This window comes from Eutrema salsugineum, unplaced genomic scaffold (genome assembly GCF_000478725.1).
Source record: "Eutrema salsugineum unplaced genomic scaffold, Eutsalg1_0 scaffold_12, whole genome shotgun sequence".
In the NCBI taxonomy this organism is placed as follows: Eukaryota; Viridiplantae; Streptophyta; class Magnoliopsida; order Brassicales; family Brassicaceae; genus Eutrema; species Eutrema salsugineum.
In genome coordinates, this window is record NW_006256895.1 from 2,269,870 (window position 1) to 2,294,372 (window position 24,503).

The 24,503-nt window shown below is 35.8% G+C and overlaps 2 protein-coding genes across 2 annotated transcripts; one reads left to right on the forward strand and one right to left on the reverse strand.

Moving 5' to 3' along the window:
• Positions 1-2,854: 2,854 nt before the first annotated feature.
• On the forward strand, positions 2,855-3,592 carry LOC112089244 (keratin, type I cytoskeletal 9). Its single transcript, XM_024160299.1, has one exon. The coding sequence runs from the start codon at positions 2,880-2,882 to the stop codon at positions 3,453-3,455; it is 576 nt and encodes a 191-aa protein (XP_024016067.1). The 5' UTR covers positions 2,855-2,879; the 3' UTR covers positions 3,456-3,592.
• Positions 3,593-7,321: 3,729 nt separating this feature from the next.
• On the reverse strand, positions 7,322-8,719 carry LOC18025452 (zingipain-2). The gene is made up of 2 exons (XM_006408651.2): positions 8,178-8,719; positions 7,322-8,034 (listed from the first exon to the last, which is right to left on the reverse strand). The coding sequence occupies exons 1-2, from the start codon at positions 8,629-8,631 to the stop codon at positions 7,439-7,441; spliced, it is 1,050 nt and encodes a 349-aa protein (XP_006408714.1). The 5' UTR covers positions 8,632-8,719; the 3' UTR covers positions 7,322-7,438.
• Positions 8,720-24,503: the final 15,784 nt, after the last annotated feature.

The following is a 24,503-nucleotide window of genomic DNA, read 5'->3' on the forward strand; positions in this document are numbered from 1 at the left end:
CCGTTTGATTATGATAAAATAAAATAAAATATTTGTTTACCATTTACGATATTATGAAAGTACAATTTAAATTTAAAATTTAAAATTAAATTTCTATTTAAAGAATTCTAAAGTAATTAAAATTATTACCTAAATTTTTAAAATAAAATTTAATTATAAATTTTTTAAATTTTTTGAATTTTAAATTAAATTAAATATAAATTTTCGTAATTATATATAGTTATTAAAAATCTTGAATAATTGAAATTTTATTTAAATATAACCATATTTAAGGAAACTTAAAAATATCTAAGTTAATAACTAAATTTCAAAATTAAATATCAATATAAAATAAATGTTTTAAATTAATTGTCACTTATATTTAAGGAGAATCTAAAAATATATAAATTAATACCTAATTTTCGGAATTAAATATAAATATAAAATAAAATAATTTTAAAAAAACTTTAGGAATGTTTGGAAGCAAGCACTAAAAGTGCTTCTGTTTTAATATAATAGATAATAATAATCAACGATCCTCCTATTTTTATTATTTACTAATTTTGACAGTGGTATTTTTTACAACACAATTCTATATGCACCAAAAAAAATCTCATAATCTTATAAATTTATATGAGCTATATCTTAATTTCAGAATTTTTCGGACCGCTTATAAATCGGCTGTATCCCGAAATCGTTGAAAATTACCCAAAACTTCGTGAACATAACATAAAACACTGACTATCGTTTGAATCTGAAAGTCATTGCAGCAGCTTTAGGAAAGTCTGATACTCATCTTGTAGTATATATCTCTGTAATTGGTTGGGTGAATGACTTAAAGAAAACTCTTCGATACATGACTCTGAATTTCTTCAGAGCTTGATGGCAGTAAGAGACGCCACCATGTCCATGAAATTTTTCGCGATGATCTTAACTTGCGGCATCTTCGCCGATGGGGATTCTTACTCACTAGACCAGTTCTGAAAGTGTTGTACGAACTCTGCTTTGATATCAAATCTTCGTCTTAATATCTACTATTTTGGTTCCCGCCAACACACGTGTACAATTGATTATTAATCGTTACTTCATACGCTTTAATAACGCGGAATTAACCGTCTTTAAAAATACATACTAAATTAAATTTATGTTGACTACTATATCCTTGTTGAGATATTCAAGTAAAATTTCGCCTACCTGAAAGACTTAACCCAAGTTCCTGACACCTTTGCCCGTTTGACCAGAATACATAGATCCATCTAAAATTGTAAGCAATTGGAATTATTATTATTATTTTTTTTGTAAAAGTAAACGATTTGAATTATGCAGAGATAAGTTGTTAAAACCTGAGTATTTTTGTTTTCTCTTTATTTGACTGAGTTTGTTTAGGCCCTGTTCGTATTTTTGATCTAGATGCTGCATCTAGATTTTGCATCTAGATAAACATCTAGATACAACACCTAGATATTGTTTGTTTTAGAAACTAGGTTTTGCATCAAGATGCTACGTCTGGATATTAAATTGTTTGTTTGTGAATTTAGAAAAATAGTTAGATGCAAAATATATCAAATGACTAAAAATGATATACTTTTGAATTATTATATTTTAATAACTGATACTTTTATCAAACTAAGTTTTAAAAATACATGAAATTTTTTTTTTCATTTTTTTGTGGAAAAACATGATTTTGTATATTTGACAGGAAAAATTTTTACTGGAATTCTGAGTTTTTGATGGAAAATCAAGATATTGTGTTTTTGGCGGGAAATCAAAATTTTGCGTTTTCGGCGAGAAACCGAGAGTTTTTGTTTTTAACGAGAAACAAAGATTTTTTGTTTTTAGCAAGAAATCGAAATTTTACGTTTTTGGCGAGAAACCGAGAGTTTTCGTTTTTGGCGGGAAATCGAGATTTTGCGTTTTTGGCGAAAAACCTAGATTTTTCGTTTTTGGCGGGAAATCGAGATTTTGTATTTTTGGCGGGAAACTGAGATTTTGCGTTTTTGGCGAGAAACCTAGATTTTTTGTTTTTGGTGGGAAATAGAGATTTTGTATTTTTGGCGAGAAACCGAGATTTTGTTATTTCGGCAGGAAACCGAGAGTTTTTCATTTTTGGCGGAAAATCGAAATTTTGCGTTTTTGGCGAAAAATCGAGATTTTGTGTTTTCGGCGAGAAACCAAGATTTTTCCTTTTTGGCGAAAAATCGAGATTTTGCGTTTTTGGCGAGAAACAGAGATTTTGGCGAGAAACCAAGATTTTTTGTTTTTGGCGAAAAATCAAAGTTTTGCATTTTTGGCGAGAAATCGAGTGTTTTTGTTTTTGGCGGGAAATCGAAGTTTTGCGTTTTTGGCGAGAAACTTAGATTTTTTGTTTTTGGCGGGAAATCAAGATTTTAACCACTTGTCATGTCAATAGAAAATATGAGAAAAACATGTTTATGTGTTTATGAGAAAAACATGTTTATGAGAAAAATCGAGCATCCAGATACAGAAACGAACAGATACAAAACCAATAGAAAACATGAGAAAAAAAAAGATTGAACCACTTGTCATTTATATGGTTTATGTGTTTACATAACTTCAAAAGATTTTATTTAACATTTTAAAATAAAATCAAAATTTCAGTTTTAAACATTATTAGTCTCCACAGTTGAAGTTAGTTGCGGTTGAACTTCGATCATGCCGAATTGTGATACAAAGTTAATAGTTAAGTTTTTAAAAAACTAGACGGAATATTATGTTAGAGCCTTGGAGGTTAGAACAAATCATTGTATTGAAAAAGTCAAATCTTATCCTAATCATGCATAAAAGTTCAATCAAAGGAAGCTTCCTTGTGATTGAAGCTGTAATTATTATATATATATATATATCTATATATATATAAACAATATATAAAGAGTTGTGTCATGGTAACATTGAAGCTGTATTCGAGATTCATACAACACAATATGGAATTCAAAAGTGGTATTATTGTGCTTCATCTATTTCTAATAATCCTAATTCAAACGCAAATCAGAGCCGTTATTTCACTCAACCAAGACTCTCTCTCATCCGTCGATCAAAAACGCCGTCACTTAACCGTAGAAACGTTGTCATATTTTAAGCGAAGAGAGCTTGCAGGCGGAGGAGGTAGCAGCGGCGGTGGCGGTTCTCGAGGCGGTTCTTCAGGTGGAAGCAGTGGTGGTGGAGGTTCTCGAGGTGGTTCTTCAGGTGGAAGCAGCGGTGGTGGCGGTAGTCGCGGAGGTGGAGGTGGAAGCCGTGGTTCTGGAGGTAACAAGGGTGGAAGAGGTGGAGGCCGTGGCGGAGATGATGGTGACAATGATAGTGGAGGCGGTAGCGGCGGAAATAGTGGTCCTGGTACTACTACGACTACGACTACTACTCAAGGTGGCCGATTTCCAAACGGTGGAGCTCATCTTCAATATTCTTTAGTGGTTTTCATCTTCAACATATGTTTAGTTTTCTTAAGTTTTAGGTTTTAGTGTTTTTTTTTTCTTCTCTTTCCTCTTAATTGATATCTGTTTTCGTATAATGATTTGTTTGGTTACGTAACTTACGTGACTTAGATTGTTTGGTTAGATTGAGAACCAAGATAGTGATTTACATTTTCTAATCTGAACTATATAATGTTATAAGTTTTTTTAGTTGGATTATGTAAAGTTTCTATATTGTATTTGTGTTGTTCATAATATTTTGCTAAGATGATGTGATGCTTATATATATACACAAGTTCTAATAAATCAGTAATGATCTAAATTTTGTTTTCTACAAGGTATCTTTTTTAAATAAATATGATACTATTAGATATAGAAAAATAATAATAAAAAATTCATAAATAAGAATAATAGGTTGTAGGTCTGGGCATATTAACCGAATCCGAAAATCCACTCCGGAACCGATGAACCGAATGCCCATGCCTAATAGGTTGGCAAAAAACTATACCAAACAAATCTATTTGATCCAAAAACATATTTTTTTAATTATTTTTTAGATTTTGTTTTCGGTTTGGTTTGATAAAAAAAATTATTAAAAGATTACCTTTTCAGTTTAAAAATAAAATTTAAATAATTAAATAATTCGTTGTTGTTAGTTTAATATTAGACGTCCTTTCATAGATGGTTTCCAATGCCTCCCACGCTTCCTTTTCTGTCTCGTAGGAGGAGTTCGTTCAAATTTGATTGACATCAATTGCGTTGTATATCGCGTCTAGAATTGTGGCGTTGTTCATAATTTTCTTGACTTATTCCTCATTCTAGAGGATTCTCACTTTTGGTGCAATGTTTCCTTGAACATTGCTCAGTGGAACCTATGAAGGATTGCATTCATATTTTCTAGTAACCGTAATATGAGCCACCTAAAGATGGTCATATCAGAGCTACCTTATCTTATAGGGGCTTCGTATAGTCTCAACATAGGATCAAACATTGTTAAACTTTAAAAACTTAATTTTGTAATCTGCTTTAATACCAAGTGAAATTTTTAAAAGAATGGTGTTTAACTTATTTAAATGCGGACACTTCAAAGAAAAAATTTTAATTGAACTACAACCAATTTAACGAGGTAGCATTTGGGTTTTCAAAACAACTGTTAAGGATCAATCATATTTATGACAATATCAATTACGGATCCACTTACGGATCCACTTATGTATAGGAATATATTTTCATTTACTAGCATTGTAATACCCTAGACAACTCCCTGTATATATCTCCCTCTCTTGTAATATAGTTTGTATCAATTCAATACACCACTACACTTACATGGTATCAGAAGCCATCGATCTCTAAAACACCTCCAAAATTTTTTCTCTACCTCCCTCAAATTTCAAACTCATCATGAGTTCCTTCAACACTCCCACTGTCTCTGACACGGTAAGCACAAATAACCAGACACTTCTCAACATAAATATGTCAAATGTTTCGAAACTCACAACCTCAAACTACCTCATGTGGAGTCTTCAGATCCATGCGTTGCTCGACGGTTACGATCTCGCGGCTCACCTGGATGAATCCGCCACTGTTCCGGCTTCCACAATCACAACTGGAATGCAGGTATCTGACAATCCGGCGTATGTCCTATGGAAACGCCATGATCGTTTGATTTACAGCGCACTACTTGCTGCCATCTCCTCACCACTTCAGCCAATTGTTGCTCGTGCGAAGACAGCTTCTGAATTCTGGACCATGTTGTCCTCAACCTACGCCAAACCGAGCCGCGGTCATAACAACAACTGAAAACACAGATCAAGGCGTGGAAGAAGGAAAACAAGACCATTGATACATATATTCAAGGTCTTGTTACCAGATTTTACCAACTCGCCATCCTTGGGAAACCGATTGATCATGAGGATCAAATCGATTATGTTTTGTAAGGGCTTTCCGAGGAATACAAACCTGTCATTGATCAGGTTCAAAGCAGTGATGCATCTCCCACCATTGCAGAAGTTGATGAAAGACTCCTCAATCACGAAGCAAGACTGCTTTCCTCTGCTGCTCTTACATCGTCTGCATTTCATGTTACAGCAAATGCCGTTCAATACTGTCCCAACACCAACACCACTCGCAATCAATCCAACAAGCGATACAACAACAACAATAACAACTGACAACAACAGCAAGCACAACAGAATTGGCAGCAGACATCTCAGCCAGAGAAAGTACATCTTTGATCTTCTTACACGAACAGAAATGCTGGGTGCAAAACCGGTCACAACACCAATGACAACATCACCAAAGTTGTCACTACACATGGGCACCAGATTGTCTGACCCATCTGAATATCGTGGGGTCGTCGGCAGCTTTCAGTATCTTGCATTCACTTGGCCTGACCTCTCTTATGCGGTTAACCGTCTTTCTCAGTTCATGCATGCTCCGACATCGGATCACTGGAATAGCGTTAAGCGTGTACTTTGTTACTTGGCTGGTACATCGAATTATGGTATTTTAATTCGTCGTGGTAATAATCAGTCTCTTCATGCCTTTTCAGATGCAGATTGGGCTGGTGATATTGATGATTTTGTTTCCACTGATGGGTATGTCATCTACCTAGGTAAAATTACAGTTTCTTGGTCTTCAAAGAAACAAAAGAGTGTTTCAAGATCATCGACAGAAGCAGAATATCGATCAGTGGAAACACATCTTCTGAGGTCACATGGATATGTTCATTACTTGCAGAACTTGGTATCACTCTTCCTCATCCTCCAGTTATCTATTGTGATAATGTAGGTGCCACATACTTGTCGGTGAACCCTGTCTTCCACTCCCGTATGAAGCATGTCGCGTTGGACTATCACTTTATCAGAAACCAGGTTCAGTCAGGAGCTTTACGGGTTGTTCATGTCTCTACAAAAGATCAACTCGCCGATGTTCTCAAAAAACCACTTCCCCGGTCTCAATTCACAGTTTTCTCAAGCAAGATTGGAGTCACAAGACCTCCTCCATTTTGAGGGGATGTTAAGGATCAATCATATTTATGACAACATCAATTATGGATCCACTTATGTATAAGAATATATTCTCATTTACTAGCATTGTAGTACCCTAGACAACTCCCTGTATATATCTCCCTCTCTTGTAATATAGTTTGTATCAATTCAATACACCACTACACTTACATGGTATCAGAAGCCATCGATCTCTAAACACCTCCAAAATTTTTTCTCTACCTCCCTCAAATTTCAAACTCATCATGAGTTCCTTCAACACTCCCACTGTCTCTGACACGGTAAGCACAAATAACCAGACACTTCTCAACATAAATATGTCAAATGTTTCGAAATTCACAACCTCAAACTACCTCATGTGGAGTCTTCAGATCCATGCGTTGCTCGACGGTTACGATCTCGCGGCTCACCTGGATGAATCCGCCACTGTTCCGGCCTCCACAATCACAACTGGAACGCAGGTATCTGACAATCAATTCAATACACCACTTACAACAACCACTAATCATCGGTCTGTAAAAAAGGTTCACATATAATTTTACGAAGGTTAAAAAAAACTTCTGCACATGGTATAAGGTTAATCTGAAAAAACTTTTACTCCCCCGTGATGATAGATGGCTTTTTCTTACACATGTCCTTAATTCGTTTTATGCCGGCGACAGCCCCTTCTCATGGATATCTTTCCACAAACGCAACAACAACGCAAACTTTATATAAATTGTATGAAACTCTTTTTCTTTTCTTTTTTTTGTTTTCTATTTTTTCTCTGTTTTAACATCATACTTTTTTCTAAACTTTTTCCCATAGTTTATTTGGACTAGAGACCATGACCAAGTAAATAGGTCCTCCAAGTTCAGAAGGACTCGCACAAGACCTGGTCACTGTTTTTATTATTCCACTCACATAAGATCAAAAAGGTCAAATCCATTTGCACGAAAACGAGGGGACCATAATGTTTTATAAGATTATTAAATTTGATTATTATCAATTACTTCAAGCAAACTCATCAACCTCTACATATATTCAAGCAAATGGATAGAAAGCAAACATGGCCAAACCACATATTCCTTGGGATGCATCCACGTCTCTTTTGATCCTCATGTAACCATCTTCTCCCCAAGATTCTCCCCATGAGTTCTTCACCACCCAATACTTAGTCCCTTCTTCACTCATTCCATAACCAACAATCGTGACCGCGTGATTCAGTTGTGTCCCGCACTCTCCATCGAATATCCCACCCGAGTAGTGCCTAAACGCTGATCCAATCCCTTCTATCCCCACAGAAACAGGCTGTTGAGACACGACTTTTAGCAATGCTTCCTCGTTATTCATTGGAACTGTCTCGTATCCGCTGATTGTAGCAGCCAGGATAGCCAATGATTGGGTGGTTGAGCGACAAGTTTGTTGTGATTGTTGGTATGGATAGTTGTCCTCGGTGGTGATTCCTTGGTTTTTGATTATGTACTCGAAAGCTTTCGACATTATCCCTCCGCGACATCCTTGATTGTAGTCTGTGGAGCAGTCTAAGAGTTGTTGCTCTGATAACGATACAAGCTTTCCTTTAGTAATCTTTGTAATGCCTTCCACTGCAGCCACGGTGGAAAATGCCCAGCATCCTCCTATTCCGTTAAAAAAAAAAATCCATTTAGTTGACAATATGCTTGTCTTTTATTTTATCTATATTTTCATACAAAAAAATAGTTTATTTAAGCAATAAATTTATAATTCGATAACAATTAGAGTAATGATGTATCTTAATTACCGCATGCGCCTTGATACTTAACGGGTGTGACGGCACCTTCTTGTCTCCAATCCATGCTCTCGCTAGCAACACTAACATTCCCATATTTAAATGATACTGTTTTTTCAGAATCCGAATTTGAAATTCCATTTATATCCTCGGCCTCAGGCACAACTAGTCCCGTGTGTGTCGCCTGAAATTCTTCATCGGTGAGATCAGAGAACTCGTTGACATCCAACTTGTATGGTCTGTTCTTATTCATGTTGAAACGCTTGACAAACTCCAAATTCTTCTTGAAGACATCAAACCTATTTCTTTTTTCGGATTCATCAGAGTAAACACGTTGGAATCGAGTCATCCAATGCTCATGTTGTTTCTCCATGGAAGAAGCTTCAAAGAGGTCACCACGAGATGTGGCTCCCAAAGTTCTGGAACTTAAAAATATGGTTAAAATCAAGATAATAATCGAAGCCATTCCTAAAGGGAATATGTTGCAATGTACGGGGTTACTATTTCAAAAAAATTAAGCACTCTTTTAGTACAGATGTTTTGGCTATGCTATTTGTTTTGCCAAGAAGCGTATGAGAAAGTAGTCTTATATAAGATATTGTGAAGTCAAGTGTGTGGTAATATGTTTGTTTGAAAACGAAAGTGGGTCCCAATGGCATTGGAACGTGAATTGCGATTCTCTCCACATTATGGTTATGATACAAATAATTGAATTCTATTGCTGATGTCGACCAATATGGACTGCCATCAACCATTAAATAACTGCTGTCAAAAAAAACTTTTTTATTAACTCAATATGATCGATTTAACAAGATATTTCTTGTTTTCTGAACAACACTTTTTTTGTTTTTCTTTTTTTTTTTCAGTTGACCAACACTTTTCTTTTCTTTTTTTTTTCTATTTTTTTAGGAACAATTTTCTTAATCATTTACTATATATATATATATATATATATATATATATATATATATATATATCACGAACGGGTACGCATGGTTTTCTGTGGTATCACATGGACATTGCCACATTGGAAACTCAAAGAAGGATATACGAGGATGGGGTGAAAATTGTAGCCCAGTTAGCTGAAACATTTAGTCTACAAATTGTGATATTGGTTTTTTCTTCTTTTTGACGTATGAAATTGTTTTTAAGAAAAGCGAAAATTTAATTATCCGTGCTTCAGTTTTTTTCCTAATTTTAAATGATATATATATATATATATTATATCTAAATACGCTGGTCTCACAAATCTTATCTACCGAAAATGTCTAGATGAACGCACGAGTGTCCAAAAATAATTAATATATTATGTCTTAAAAATTTTCTTTCCCAGACCACAAATTTTGATCGTTGATTGGAATTTGGAACTTGCTAGGGGTGGGCTTTGGATATTCGGTTCGGATTCAAGTCGGGTATGTCAGATTCCGGATATTTTGGGTTTAGAAAAATAGGAATTGATCGGATATTTTAAAATTTTGGATTTGGTTTGGTTCCGATTTGAATCAAATCGGATATTGTTAAAAGTATCGAAATTCTTCGGATATTATTCGGTACCGGATATTGTACCAAATTCTCAAGTATCTGAAAGTATCCAAAAAGCCGAATTACCCGAAAATGTCCAAAAATCTGGACATCAATGAAAATATAGGTTTTATAGGAGAAAAATTATTTCATCTTGTACTACGGGTCAAAGTCTTTCAAACAAACATGTTGTGTTGTTTTGGTATTTATAACTGAGATTCTGAAGAAAATTGTTTAGAGAATTTAAAACATGTGTTTTATGGGAGGAAAAATTGTTTTTCTTGGAGTTTTGAAAGAGTGACAAAACAATTTTAAAATAATGAAAGATTGTATATAGTCTGGTTTTTTCCATCGGTTTGGAATGGCTGATATATGACCGATGAGTATTCTTGGTGACTAGTGAGTCTCTTCTTCTACTGTATGTTCTTTTAAATTTTTGTATAATTGTAGGGTTTTAGCCCCTTCATCTATTGTATATCATCCACTTTAGCAAACAAATGTCCAAGCATCTTTATAAATGCATTGTTTACTAATTCTAAAGTAGTAGAAGGTTGTATATAGAGTCTGGTTTTTTTCGTCGGCCATTGAAATGTCTGATGTACATGATCGATAATATTCCTGGTGCGTCTCTTCTTCTATTCTATGTTCTTTTAATTTTTTTGAATAATTGCAGGGTTTTACTCTCTTCTTCTATTGTATATCACCCACTTTAGCAAACAAATGTCCAAGCTTCTGTATGAATGCATTTTTTACTAATTCTAAAGTAATAGAATGTTGTATATAGAGTCTGAATTTTTTCATCGGCCATTGGAATGCCCGATGTACATGACCAATGAGTATTCCTGGTGAGTCTCTTCTTCTATTGTATGTTCTTTTAAATTTTTTGAATAATTGTAGGGTTTTAGTCTCTTCTTCTATTATATGTCAACCACTTTAGCAAACACATGTCCAAGTTTCTTTATGAGTGCATTGTTTAGTGATTCTAAAGTAATAGAAGGTTGTATATAAAGTCTGGTTTTTTCCCGATGTACATGACCAATGAGTATTCTTGGTGAGTCTCTTCTTCTAGTTCTTTTAATTTTTTGAACAATTGCAGGGCTTTAATTTCTTTTTCTATTGTATGTTACCCACTTTAGCATTCAAAAGAAAACAGACAAGTAACACGTCATTTGAATACATCCAAACCAAAAGAACCAAATACTGACCTGTATCATCTGAAAAAGGTTACATGCTTCATAAAACTAAAAAAAAAACTTCAAGATCATAGCCTTCAAAAGAAAACAACCATAGCATTCCAAAGACCATAACATTCAAAAGAAAACAACCAACTTTAAGATCAGTTCACAAATCTGAAAAAAGCCATATAATACAAAAGAAAACAAGCTTCTTTAGTTCTTCTTATCCTTGTCTTCTAACTCAGGTTAAGGCGAGTATTGGAATCTGAAAAATCTGAAAAAGTGTTAAGAAAAGATAATGTTACAAGTTCATACAATTTAAATGAGAAAGTTTATCAAACTAAACCATTGATAGAAAACATACCTTTTTCAAGCTCATCAAAAAGTTCAATCTCAGCAAGCATCTGTGCATTTGTAAGAAACGATCTCTCACTCTACTTAATATCAGCCTTCAGCCATTGCTCAGTACACATCAAGACCTCGACCATGTAATAAGTTAAACAACTCCTATAAGGATCTATGATTCGGCCACTGGTGCTAAAACCACTTCCCGAGGCAACAGACGACACTTGCATTGCAAGGATATCTCAAGCTATTTCAGATAAGATAAGGAACTTACCACTGTTGACTTTACAATAATCCAATACATTATACTCGGAGCCAGGCAAAGTTTTTTTCTTTTCAGTCTTTTCATTCAGATATATATCCAACTCATCTGTTGCATCTTCAACTCCTACTTTGATAACACCCGATTTTGATCTATTTTCACCATTGATTTCAAATGTTTTTTAAAAGGTTTTAATCAGTTTTAGGAACTTTTATTATGATTTCCATGTATTTGTAGTTTCAAGGCTTTTTTTCAAGAAACTTAGGGAAAATGATGGCAAAATGGAAGAAATCCACTTTTCAGCTCAATGTCAGACCGTCAGAAGTTTGGTAACAAATGGAGACCTTCTAACCGTCCGATACAGCTCAAATTTGGAGACAATCAAGATGAGACAACCAGATTTTCATAGTACTTTACATCACAAAGATCCAACGGTGCAATCAAAAGATACATTGAGAACAAGTTGAACAAGTTCACAAGTCTCGGAAGAGTCTCACCCGCGGGAAACACATGTTTTACCTGCCCTGGAAGACTCTCACCCCCGGTGGACCTTAGGACGAACCACAAGGCCCAAAATCAAAGCCCACTTCGCCATTCTTCTTCAGAGAAACCCTAAATGAGATCTAGAAGACTTTAGGACCTATAAATACATTGTTTAGTAGCCCTAAACGGGTGTGTGCGGAAATTTGGCTTTTTCATCCTTGGACTTCCGAGAAATGTTAAACTTACGCCTAAACTATTTTTTTGGCTAACACATACTTAAACATCATTTTAATTTGAATTTCATACTTGATCAATTAAATATGTGCTAAAACCAATTTCCGTCTGTAATCTGTTAATAATCCGTCAAATCGAGTATACGTGGCAGCCATGTAGACGTCGTTTTGTTCTTCCGAAAGTTTTAAAAAAATTTGACAAAACGACGTCGTTTTGTCATGGAGAAAAAAGTATTGGTTTAAGGATTTCAAATAATTTTGGTTCTGTGTTTATTCAACTCCTCGACATTGGTTTACTAAACATTGGTTTCAAATAATTTCGAGTCCACCGAGAGTGATGTCTTCCTCGAGTAATTCAGGTTAGTTATTGTTGATTTTCAGCTCTTTTGGGTAGTACATGTTTGTTTATTTCTGAAATCGGTGATGGAGAGTAATTTTCCTTATCAACAATAACTAACCAGAATTACTCGAGGAAGACACACTCTCGGTAGATTCAAAATTATTTGAAACCCCTAGATCAACAATGTAGCTGTCGAGGGTCGAGGGGTTGAAGAAACACAGAACCGATGTTTAGTAAACCAATGTCGAGGAGTTGAATAAACACAGAACCAAAATTATTTGAAATCCTTAAACCAATATCTTTTTCTCCATAACAAAACAACGTCGTTTTGTCAATTTTTTTTCAAAACTTTCGGAAGAACAAAATGATGTTGTATCCTACGTGGCTGCCATGTATACTCGATTTGATAGATCATTAACAGATTACGGACGGAAATTGGTTTTAGCACATATTTAATTGATCAAGTATGAAATTAAAATTAAAATGATGTTTAAGTATGTTTTAGCCAAAAAATAGTTTAGACATAAGTTTAAGATTTCTCGGAAGTCCAGGGATGAAAAAGCCAATTTTCCTCCTGTAATGAGATTTTGAGCCACCAAACTCTGTTTTTCTAGGGTTAGGCGATGGAGATAGGGATTCTTCCCCAGATCCATTGTTCTTTCTCACAGAAATCCATAATAGAGTCCGACCACAACGCTCCTACCCGTATCGAATAGAACATGCTGAGTAAAATCTTCTTCATGTATAATAATCATAAATTTGTTTTCATGGGAAGTAAAAAAAAAAAAAAAAGAATGGACCGTTCGACTACCTACTGGCCTAACCCTAGACACTCTAAGATCCTTTTTCAAACCTGGAGGTAGCTACAGTCGCGAGCAGGTCCTTGCTCGCTCCCTCCAATAATTCCCAACTAAAAGGGGATATTTTCTGCATTTTTGTTATAGCAATCGCAGCCGCTGAAGCAGCTATTGGATCAATAAAGTAACCGAACTCAAAAGAAAATTCATTAGTTATGGTCCAAGTTAAATGCTATTAATGAGAATAGTAATTCATTATTCTTATCTCTTATAAGTTGTTCATAAAGCATGAGAGTAGATTCATGACCTATTCTCTGAGCCTATGATCGATCAGAGCCATGAGAGTGCTGTATTAGATCATCCGTACCTAGCTTCAGAAGAACATAGTCGCTATAGGAGTCGAAAGCTACCTACAGAGAAGATGTGAGCAGACGAATTCAATGTTTAATGCATGATCTTAAGTTTAGCATGAGAGCGAGAATTAATTGCTAGATCTAAGAAATTAGTTGATTAAGGTGACGAGAGTTGGTTAATCATATATATGTCTATTCTAGTTCCATACAAATTCGCAGAAACAGATGAAGATAAATCGCCCGGAAGCTAATTGGAAATGCCATCATACATCGATTAGAGTAAACAGGAGAAGTCTAAGTCACCACCTATGAGTTTAAGAGTCTTTAATTTGAGTTGATATGCTTGAGATATTCTTTTAACAATTCATCCTGCATTGCATCTTATTTCTTGTGAATACTAGATTAGGTTTAGTTTAGGATCTTTAACCAAAAACCCTAAAACTTTTATTGGTTAATGACTTTGTTTACTTCCCAGTTTGTTATTTCTCGCAGATTAGACATCCTCCCTGTAGATAGACACCCTAAGTCCTACAACGTACATCTGTGCACTTGCAGACACTAGAGTTTTATAAATTTAAAACTTTTGGAGGACCAACGGGCTTGTTAAAAAACAACCCTAGGCCCGCAAGCCCATCAAGTTTTTTGGCGCCGTTGCCGGGGAGGATTTTAGTCTCTGGAGGTATAAACCTGGGAGGTTGAAAGCCGCAGAAGACTATATATATGTCGAGTTTCTGCCAAAGCAACATAGGAAGTAAACCAAATTCATAAACACCCTAACTTTTTCTTTTTCTGCTTATTCTTTCTTCTGTTTGCCCTAGTTTCAGAAACCTTTGAAGCATGGATCATCCAAGAAGAAATCCTAATCCCGAGCGAAGGTCTGCGACCTGTGTGAAGCTCCCTGTGCATGTGAATCACCATCCAGGTGTGAGTTTTATAATCATCTTCGGAACCCTAATCCGAACCACCACCATGGAGACTCGCGACCTCCACAACATTGAGATGAGCCCTATTCACCTCACCTGGTGATTCGTCGACCATCTCATCCTCTTCCTAATCAGATTCTGCACCAAAACTCTGAGGCTGATCGATTTAGGCTCCAACTAGATCGATTAGACACCACACTGAATGAGTTTCTTGATCTACAAGCTTTTTCTGAATCTAATCTTTGTTGAAGCTGGAATCAATGTCCTCTGATTTTAGCAGGAATTTTGAATGCCTCTCTGATCGACTGAAGACTCTAGGGGAACAAAAACTCAAAGATAATGCAATTCTTGAGCTGAGACTTAAGGACATTGAAGAAGGAGAAGCAAAGAACACAATCGCCCTTCGTCAAGCACTTAAGGAACAAAGAGGCTGAAATGTCCTGATTGAATATTTGGAGAGAGATTTCAAAGACAGCAAGTGGTACTCTGATGGAGACAAGTTAGAGATGAGTGAAGAGATGACAAAGATCACAAACAACATGCTACTTTAGAAAAAGTTGTCTATGCTTTAGATGAAGTAGAATAGAATGTTGAAAAACTGTCTGAAGATCATAAGGAGTATGATCTGAACACTGGAATCAATGATTTGGATGCCCAAGACGTGCCTGACAACCACTGGAAGCAAGAAAACAAAAATGGAGAAGAAGAGATTGAAGAAACAAGCATGGAGAGCCGGAGGAAGCTGACCGCGGCTTCACCCGCGGCCAGAGTCACTTCCACCGCGGCTCCAAGCTCCTCACCCGCGGTGGAGCACGACTTCTCAGATTGGGAGAACTTCCAACCTCTTTCTGAAACCTGTTCAACTGAAAACCAAACTCATGTGACCAGACCTAGGTTGTTTGATCAAGCTGTCTTCTCAATCACTGCACAAGCATCAAAGGAAAAGGAAGAATCCAACACTTATGCCTCTTGCAACATGGTTTACACTTGTGACAATGAGCTCCAAGAGAAATTCTCAGAAGATGAAGAGTATGATTTGTTTGTTGAAGAACCAAATCCTGGGGACGATTCATCTGATGACAACATAGAACCAATAACCAAGAGCATATCTAGAGAGAGACTGATCGAATTCAACAAGATTGTGAAGTATATTCCTCTCTACCATAGTTTCGACAACATCTGGAAGCAAAGTTGCCTTCAAGTTTTCTTCAGATACAGCAAGGAGACTAAGGAGAACATCTCTACATATTTTAGAAGAGCCAGGTATCTATCTTTTCCTAGATCATCACCTGATGCAGCTGTTTACAGGATCCATCTCAAAGATCCCCAAGAAGCCAGTGACTACACAAACAAGATCAGCAAAGAAGCACTTGAAGAGTTCAATCAAGTAGTTCAGAGCCTGCCAGAAGGAATTTCGTTTCCCAAAGCATGTAGAGACCACATGATAGGCCACTTCTTTTGTGACAGAAAAGAATCAATCCAAGAGATGAAAGACTTGTTCACACACACCCAAGAAGGTAGACCAGTTCGAACTCTGCACAAAGTTCAAGACAAAGGTCAATTTCTTATCTCTTGTGACATTAGAGGTGAAAGATTCCTCAATATTCTTTGTGATTCTGGAGCTTGCATTAACATGATGTCCAAAGCAACTGCTTTGAGACTTGGCATTAAGCACATTTCAAGTACCAAGACAAAGATTAGCTTAGCAGATAATTCAAGTGCAACACCAAGAGGGATAGCCCGAGATATTTCTCTAAGGATTGGAGATTGCATTGCACCTGTCGATCTATACATAGTGAAGACCAAAGATGACTCTTATCCATCCTTGGATGGCCTTTCTTAGCAACTGCTGGAGCCATCATGGATTGGCCCAAGGAGAGTTTGTTTTGCCAATATCGACAAGGACATCTTCTTTGAAGCTACACCACTTAAGAGCAAAAGAGGAGAGCATAAAGCTCAGGCATTTGAACCAGAAGAACTTTGGAGTGATGAAGAACCTGCAAGACAGAACATGAGATTTCAAAAAGGACTTGTCTTAGGACAAGATCCTATTTGAACTAAGTCTTTTTCTTTGCAAAGTCTAGCCAAGACTATAAACCAAAGCGCTTGATGGGAGGCAACCCATTAAGGTACTTATTTGCTTTTGTTTAGCTTTCTTTTTCTATTAAAGTTTTGTTTTTCTTATTTCAGACAGGCCTTAGTATGCCACAAAAAAAAAGAGAAGAAAAGAAGCTGAAAGCGGCCAAAGGAGGTTCAGCCGCGGCCAGCAAGCATTTTGCCACGGCCACGAGGCCTTGAACCGAGGCCAGCACACATCCTACCGCAGCCGGGATGTCTTGATCCGCGGCCAGCACCATTAGGCCTCCCTTGGCCACTTCAGACCACCTTGATCAAATCTGCTATTTTGGATCCCTAGCATCCAAATTTGATCTAGCATCACCACCACATCATCCACCATCCACCATTCAACACCTTACCACCACCACAACCACCTCACAATCCATCACCAACACCAGGTAAGTTTTCTTTTCCTTAATCTTTTTAAATTTTTTACATACTCTATTTCTCATTCTTGCCTGATTTATTTCACACTAGGGACAGTGTGATTTAAGTCTGGGGGAGGATTTCATCCCTTTCTAACCACTTTTTCTTACAAGAACCTTTGCATTCTGCATATTCTTTAAATTTTTTCACTTTTCTTTCGGTTTTTCTTATAACTTTTCAAAAGTCTTTTGAGTTTCAAAAGTGTTTTCAAAGGTCAAATACATTTTGAGTGAATAATGACAAAATCGATGATGATAACCAACCTGTTTGCTTCTACACCAATCACTTCTGAAAGCTCTTTCAAGGTTTAGTACTAGACTAGGCGGTAGTTAGAGTACTTACACTAAAAAATCCTACCCGAGGACTTCTATTCATGAAGATCTTTTCTGACATGATATACTAGCTCATTTTACTTGGACTTAATCTTGACATCTAATTTTCTCATCAAGGGTTTTAAAAAAGGCATCATGATATACATCTAGGACATCTTTACCTTATTATTACCATTCTTTGTTGTCATAGATGGCCAATTCATCTTTAGCTGGTACCACTCCCTAACCCAAACCTTCATGTTTAAACCTCATGCATTCTCTCTTAAGTTTATATAGACAGATATGTGCAAAAACGCCAGAGAGGGAGGAACAACATAGTTTTCAGTCACTCAAGAGAAAGACTGAATGAAACCAGAAGGGAGTGTGCCAGAAATCTTATGATGCCTCAGAAAAGCTCATTCTTATAGGTAGATTTTGTGCTCCCTTAGACTCCAAGAGTAACCCCGGTTCCCCTTTTTAAAAAAAAAATGAAAAAAGAGAAAAATAAAGAAAGGAAAAGAAACTAAAAGCCTAAAAGAGTCTTAGAAGCCGAAATCATTTGAGTCAAGGCATTAGGTATTCACTTAAGGAGTTATGGATTCACAACCTAGATAAAAATCCAAGTCTGGGGGAATTATAAGGAGAACCTGAAAAAAAAGAAGATCAGAAATCTTAAAGCAATGAGAATGTGACTGAAACTGTGGGGGCATTTACATTTCCAGAAATCTTAAAGCAATGAGAATGTGACTGAAACTGTGGGGGCATTTACAGTTCCATCCTCTCTTGCTGTTTTGCATAATGTCCTGTCTCTCCAGAAAAAGGCAACCCTAAACACATCAAGGCTTACCATTAAAAAGCCTTTTGATACCTAACCTTGAATACCTTGTTTAAAATCCTTTTGATGAGAACCACTGAAACCTTTAATGAATGTTAAGAGGTAATTGACTGGAAGTTAGTTCTAAGTGTGTGGATTTTCGCATGACAGATTAACAGACTAGTTATGTTTATATTTTGGTGAGAATTTTCTAGACTTGATCTGATTGATGCATTGTCCATAATTAAGGTCTAGAAGTATGGTTGCTGATATTTTTGAGCTCCCTCTAATTTCTTTTGAATAATATTTTCCAGATTTGGTCTTGTTTTGTTTGAAGACAAACAAAGTCTTAAGTCTGGGGACTTGATAACACCCGATTTTGACCTATTTTCACCATTGATTTCAAATGCTTTTCCAAAGGTTTTAATCAGTTTTAGGAACTTTTATTATGATTTCCATGTATTTGTAGTTTCAAAGTTTTTTTCAGGAAATTTAGGGAAAATGATGGCAAAATGGAAGAAATCCATTTTTTCAGCTCCGAGTCAGACCGTCGGAAGTTTGGTAACAAATGGAGGACTTCCCACCGTCTGATCCAGCTCAATTTGGAGAAAATCAAGATGAGACAACCAGTTTTCCACAGAACTTTATATTACAAAGATCCAACGATGCAATCAAAAGATACATGGAGAACAAGTTGACCAGTTCACAAGTCCAGGAAGACTCTCACCCGCGGGAAACACATGTTTTACCTGCCTTGGAAGACTCTCACCCCCAGTGGACCTTAGGACGAGCCACAAGGCCCAACATCAAATCCCACTTCACCATTCCTCTTCAGAGAAGCCCTAAATAAGACCAGGAAGACCTTAGGACCTATAAATACATTGTTTAGCAGTCTTAAACGGGTGTGTGCTCCTGTAATGAGATTTTGAGCTACCAAACTCTGTTTTTCTAGGGTTAGGCAATGGAGATGGGGATTCTTCCCAAGATCCATTGTTCTTTCTCCTTTTTATCTTATAAACTTTTATGTTTCATTCTTTTGCATTCTTTTATGTCTTTCATCATTCATTGCATCATGTAGATTAGTTCCAGAGAGTCAAGTTGTTTGAAGATATCGACAAGCATATATATATATATCGATTAGGATTTCTATTGTTATAGACCATATTCTGGATCTCATCTCTTCTAAGTTGTTCATAAAGCATGAGATTAGATTCATTACCTATTCTCTGAGCCTAGGATCAATCAGATCCACGAGAGTGCTGTACCAGATCATCCGTACCTAGCTTCAAAAGAACATAGTCGCTATAGGAGTCGAAAGCTACCTATAGAGAAGATGTGAGCAGACAAATTCAATGTCTAATGCATGATCTTAAGTTTAGCATGAGAGCGAGAGTTAATTGCTAGATCTAAGAAATTAGTTGATTAAGGTGACGAGAGTTGGTTAATCATACATATGTCTATTCTAGTTCCATGCAGATTCCCAGAAACAGATGAAGATAAATCGCCCGGAAGCTAATTGGAAATGCCATCATACATCGATTAGAGTAAACCGGAGAAGTCTAATTCGCCACCTATGAGTTTAACAGTCTTTAGTTTGAGTCGATATGCTTGAGATATTCTTTTAACAATTCATCCTGCATTGCATCTTATTTCTTGTGAATATTAGATTAGGTTTAGTTTAGGATCTTTAACCAAAAACCCTAAAACTTTTATTGGTTAATGACTTTGTTTACTTCCCAGTTTGTTGTTTCTTGCAGATTAGACATCCTCCCTGTGGATCGACAACCTACATCCTACAACGTACATCTGTGCACTTGCAGACACTAGGGTTTTATAAATTTAAAACTTTTGGAGGACCAACGGGCTTGTTAAAAAACAACCCTAGGCCCGCAAGCCCATCATACTTCGTCAAGCATCTCCTGATACACACAGTCCATCTTTTCATATCCAAAATCGTTATCAAGGAAATCCATGTAGTCTTGGCTATCCCTTGCAGCATGATCTTGACCACTAGAAAACGATGCATGAGTTGATTGAGATGATGGCACAGCTGTTGCTTTTTTAAGCCGAACACTATACTATGTAAACAGAGATCTCATAACATCATAGACTTACTGATACAACTCTTTTGATTCTGCACTTTCTCGGCCATAAATTCTTTCAAAACAAGCCTTAGCAAACTGCATTTTCTTGGTCGAATCTAAGATACTAGCAACAATAATCATCTTATTGATGTTTTTAATTCCTTCTCAATACTTTTCAAATTTGGCAAGCATCTCCTTGGCCTTAGTATTCAGCACTAGGTCCGAAGTGTAGCTCAGTTTAATTAAATTTCTCTGTATAGTCACTGTCTCTCCATAGCACTTACATGAGCAAGCAGTGTTAGTTCCTGACACTGTCAAAGTAGAGTTATAGAAGATGATTATACACTTCACTAACCTCTCCACTGCATTCAAGTCTGTTGCTTTTGGAGGTCAATCATCTTTGTTCCATTCTCTAATTCCAGAAAGTAGTCACTGTACAACTTATCTTCAAGTTCCATTTTATCAAAAGCAACTCTAAACTTACTAGCGTGTAACATCATAAGATAGGTTGAATTCCACCTTGTCTTGATATCCAAAGGCAAGCTTCCCCTCGTGAGCTTTCCTGACACAACCTTAAGTTCAAACGAGTTTAATCTCGGAGTTAATGATCTAACATACTGCACTGCATTCCTAATTGTCGCCACATTATCACCTAAATCACTCAAACTTTCCTGAAAAATCAAATTGATAATATGCACAGCACATCTTATATGCATTAATTCCCCACTTAAAACCAGTGCTTCATTGTTTAGTATATTGAATTCCCTATGAAATCTTTTTTTAGCAGATGAATTGGTCGTTGCATTGTCCACTGCGATAGTGATATCTTCTCTATTCCCCACTAAGACAAACACTCAAGAAGAACATTAGCAATAGTCGTACCTTTATGATCTTTGACGTGCTTAAACCTGATTATCAGCTTTTTTAACTCCCAATTTGCATCAATAAAATGCACTGTAATCACCATATAACTAGCACCCGTAGGCTGAGCAACCCAAATGTCAGTGGTGAGGGACACTCTTTGCTTAGTAGTCACAATCAGATTCTTCAGAGACGCTTTCCTTTGTACAAAAATTTCCACAATATCTCTTGTAGCAGTTCTTCTTGAATGAGGTTGGTAGAGGTTAACCTTGTTGCATAAGTGTTTCCAAGCGATACTCAACAAAAGAAAGTGGCAACTCCGCCAAAAATATCATCTCATTTGTAATTTCTTTGAAAACATCCTTTAAAACTTTTGCTTCTGTCAAATTACCATCATTGGTAATGACTTGTGCACCCTTACTCATAGCTAGTTGCCATGCCAAGTACTTACAGATGCTTTGCCAAGTTTGAAGTCCCTTGTGATGTTGCACAACCGAATTCTCGTAGACAATGGTTGCATGTGCATTTGTCACGGTTGTCTGCTAGTCTTGTAAAGTGTTCCCATACTGGAGACCATGTACTTGGTGGCTTCTTTGCAGCTGGTGGCTTGAAACAAGCAGTCGAATCTCTTTTCCTTTTCCCTCAGTTCATTGGGATGTCTTGAGTTTCTTCTATTGCATTTTTTGTCTCAATATCAATGTCCTCTGGATTTGATGAAAAATCCATCTAAATATATGCAAAACCGAAAACTTCAACACTTTGAATAATAAGACAACCTTATGAGCAAAATAAAAGAGCTGAGAAGAAGTTTATTTAACAGACACACATAGTTCGATTTTTGATAAAATAAGCGCATAAACTGATTCTCTAGTCACATAATTCAGTCGTTAACGATTTCAATACAATAGTTTACACACACCATTGTGATTCCTCAAAAAATCTCATGGAAAATCAATGCTAAAATAGTTTATACAGAACACCATTTGTTTGAAATCAAATCAATTTCACTCGCCCACAGAAAAATAAATAACATGTACATACACTTGATCGATTTCTTGAAGTCTCTGAAGGAGGAGACGATTTAGGTTTTTAGGAATTTATATCTCTGCAATAGAGAAGAAATCAGAAGATCAACGAGCAAAATCTACACAATCCCGTGATGCGTGTCGTGTGTGAGGATTGTGCGAAGAGCAATATGTCCCGTAAACCAGCCGGCAAGCATTCCTACCCGCGGCCAACCCCTATTTCACACCGATCCCATCCTTCCCAACCGCGGAGAATGGTCTGTCCGACCCGAAGCCCATTTTCAAGCCCAAAATGATTCCCTCATTTTGAGAAACCCTAAGTGACGCCCAGAAATGACTTGAACACTATAAATACATGTTTTATGAACCCTAAGTCGTATACTCTTTTATGCTTAGGATTTTTAGGGTTTTCAATACTTCTCTTTCTTTTAAGTTTAGGGAAATAGAGATCTATCTCTTGAACCCTTTTTGTTTCTTCTTCAATATTGATTTCTACTTAGCTTTTCAATACAATGTTTTTGCTTTCTTTAATCATGTCTGAGTAGTTTTATTGTTGGGTTTAAGGGATTTTCGATGGGGGCTATATATGTTCGATGAGGATTCCATTAGCTATTGAAGCCGAATCCTAGAACTGTTGTTTCTAAACTTATTTTTAATGCATGGGAGTAACGTCATGAACTACAATCTGATCTAAGTCCTTGGTGTTGCAAAAGTATTCATCCGGGGGCAGATCTAGTTTGAGAAGAGCAGATCAGCCATAGGAGTGGAAACCTACCTATGGGCGAGCTGTGAATGTTGACGAGTCTTAAACAAAACTGCATCTTTTCCCTTCCAAGGCCAGAGTGGAAACCTACTGGTCAGGGTTGCGAGAGATAGTTGGTTATGATCACGACAATGGCGTATTCATACGTTCGTAACTCCAGTTCTAAAAGTTTTAGCTATGATATTTTAATTTACTTTTTAGCAATGTTTTGAATTGTTCATCCCCTGGAGAGAATTTTCCTGAAAACCCAGTGTTTCGTCTTTATAAATTTTTGCCGATTTCAATATAAGTTTTAGCCATTAGGTTATTTTTCTTTATTCCAGCCGATTTTTATTCAAGCAATTTAGGTCTAGCCGTTTTTATCGTTTTTAGTTGATTTTCATTAGGTTTAGTTATTAGGTCATTTTAATTCCCGCAATTTCCCGTTATGATTAGTTTTTACATTTTGAAGACACCACCAAAACCCCTAAAAAATCGTCTGGTTCTAGACTTCCTTACTTCATATTTTTTTTGAAGGCTTTTGCAGAAAAGAACCTCTTTCCCTGTGGATTCGATCCCTAAGTACTACAATCGATCAGCTGTGCACTTACGGCTATTGATTTCATTTAGGGTAAAACTTGACAACCCTCACGCATGACCACATCAAGTTTTTGGCACCGTTGCCGGGGAAGGCACGCGTTTCCTTTTTTGCAAAACCCTATGAAAGGTTGGTAAATCGACTATAGAACCCTTTTTCTACTTATTTTTGTTTTTGGTTCTTCTAACAAAAATATATATTTATAGAATTTTTAAAAAAAATAATATTGTTAACAAATTTTTTTATTATGAATAACATTTAAAGCTATATTATTTTCAAAGCATCCACATCAGCATTTAAAAATTTAATTGTATTCGTATATATCAAAATTGTAAATTAAAAAAAAAAGTTTTCTAATTCTAATATTATTGTTAAGAAAATAAATTAAAAACTAAAGAAATTTCTATTAACAAAAAAACAACATGATATTAAAATCTTCAATATCAATATTTAAGTTACAAATTTAATTTGTTATTTATAATAAAAATATATCCTACTTATATAAGATTAGGTTACTTGATTTTAAAGCTTTTCACGTAAAATTTTAAATAACTAATAACTATGATTTATATTCATCTAAATTTTTGTTACATATGCAAAACATATTATCACATAACCTCATGTAATATATATTATGCGAAAAATAATCAAAAAATGACATTTTGTATATTTGATTTGGTTTTTAGTTTTTTAATTTGTTAATAGATTAATAGAAATTCTTAGTTTTTAGTTTTTTAATTTGTTATTAATTTTTCTATATTTGTATGTATTAAATTATACCGGTTTTGCTTACTTAATTATAACTAGAAAAAGTAAGAATGAATATAATGAAACTGAATATAATCATACAAAAATCACTAAAATATATAAATAAGATTGAAAAAACAATATATAACAAGAACAAAAATGAACATGATGAAAAATAAA

Coding starts and splice junctions, on each gene's coding strand:
- LOC112089244 (XM_024160299.1), top strand. CDS start 2,880: ATGGTAACATTGAAGCTGTATTCGAGATTCATACAACACAATATGGAA.
- LOC18025452 (XM_006408651.2), bottom strand. CDS start 8,631: ATGGCTTCGATTATTATCTTGATTTTAACCATATTTTTAAGTTCCAGA. Junction 8,035..8,177: donor TAAGTATCAAGGCGCATGCG/GTAATTAAGATA, acceptor TTAACGGAATAG/GAGGATGCTGGGCATTTTCC.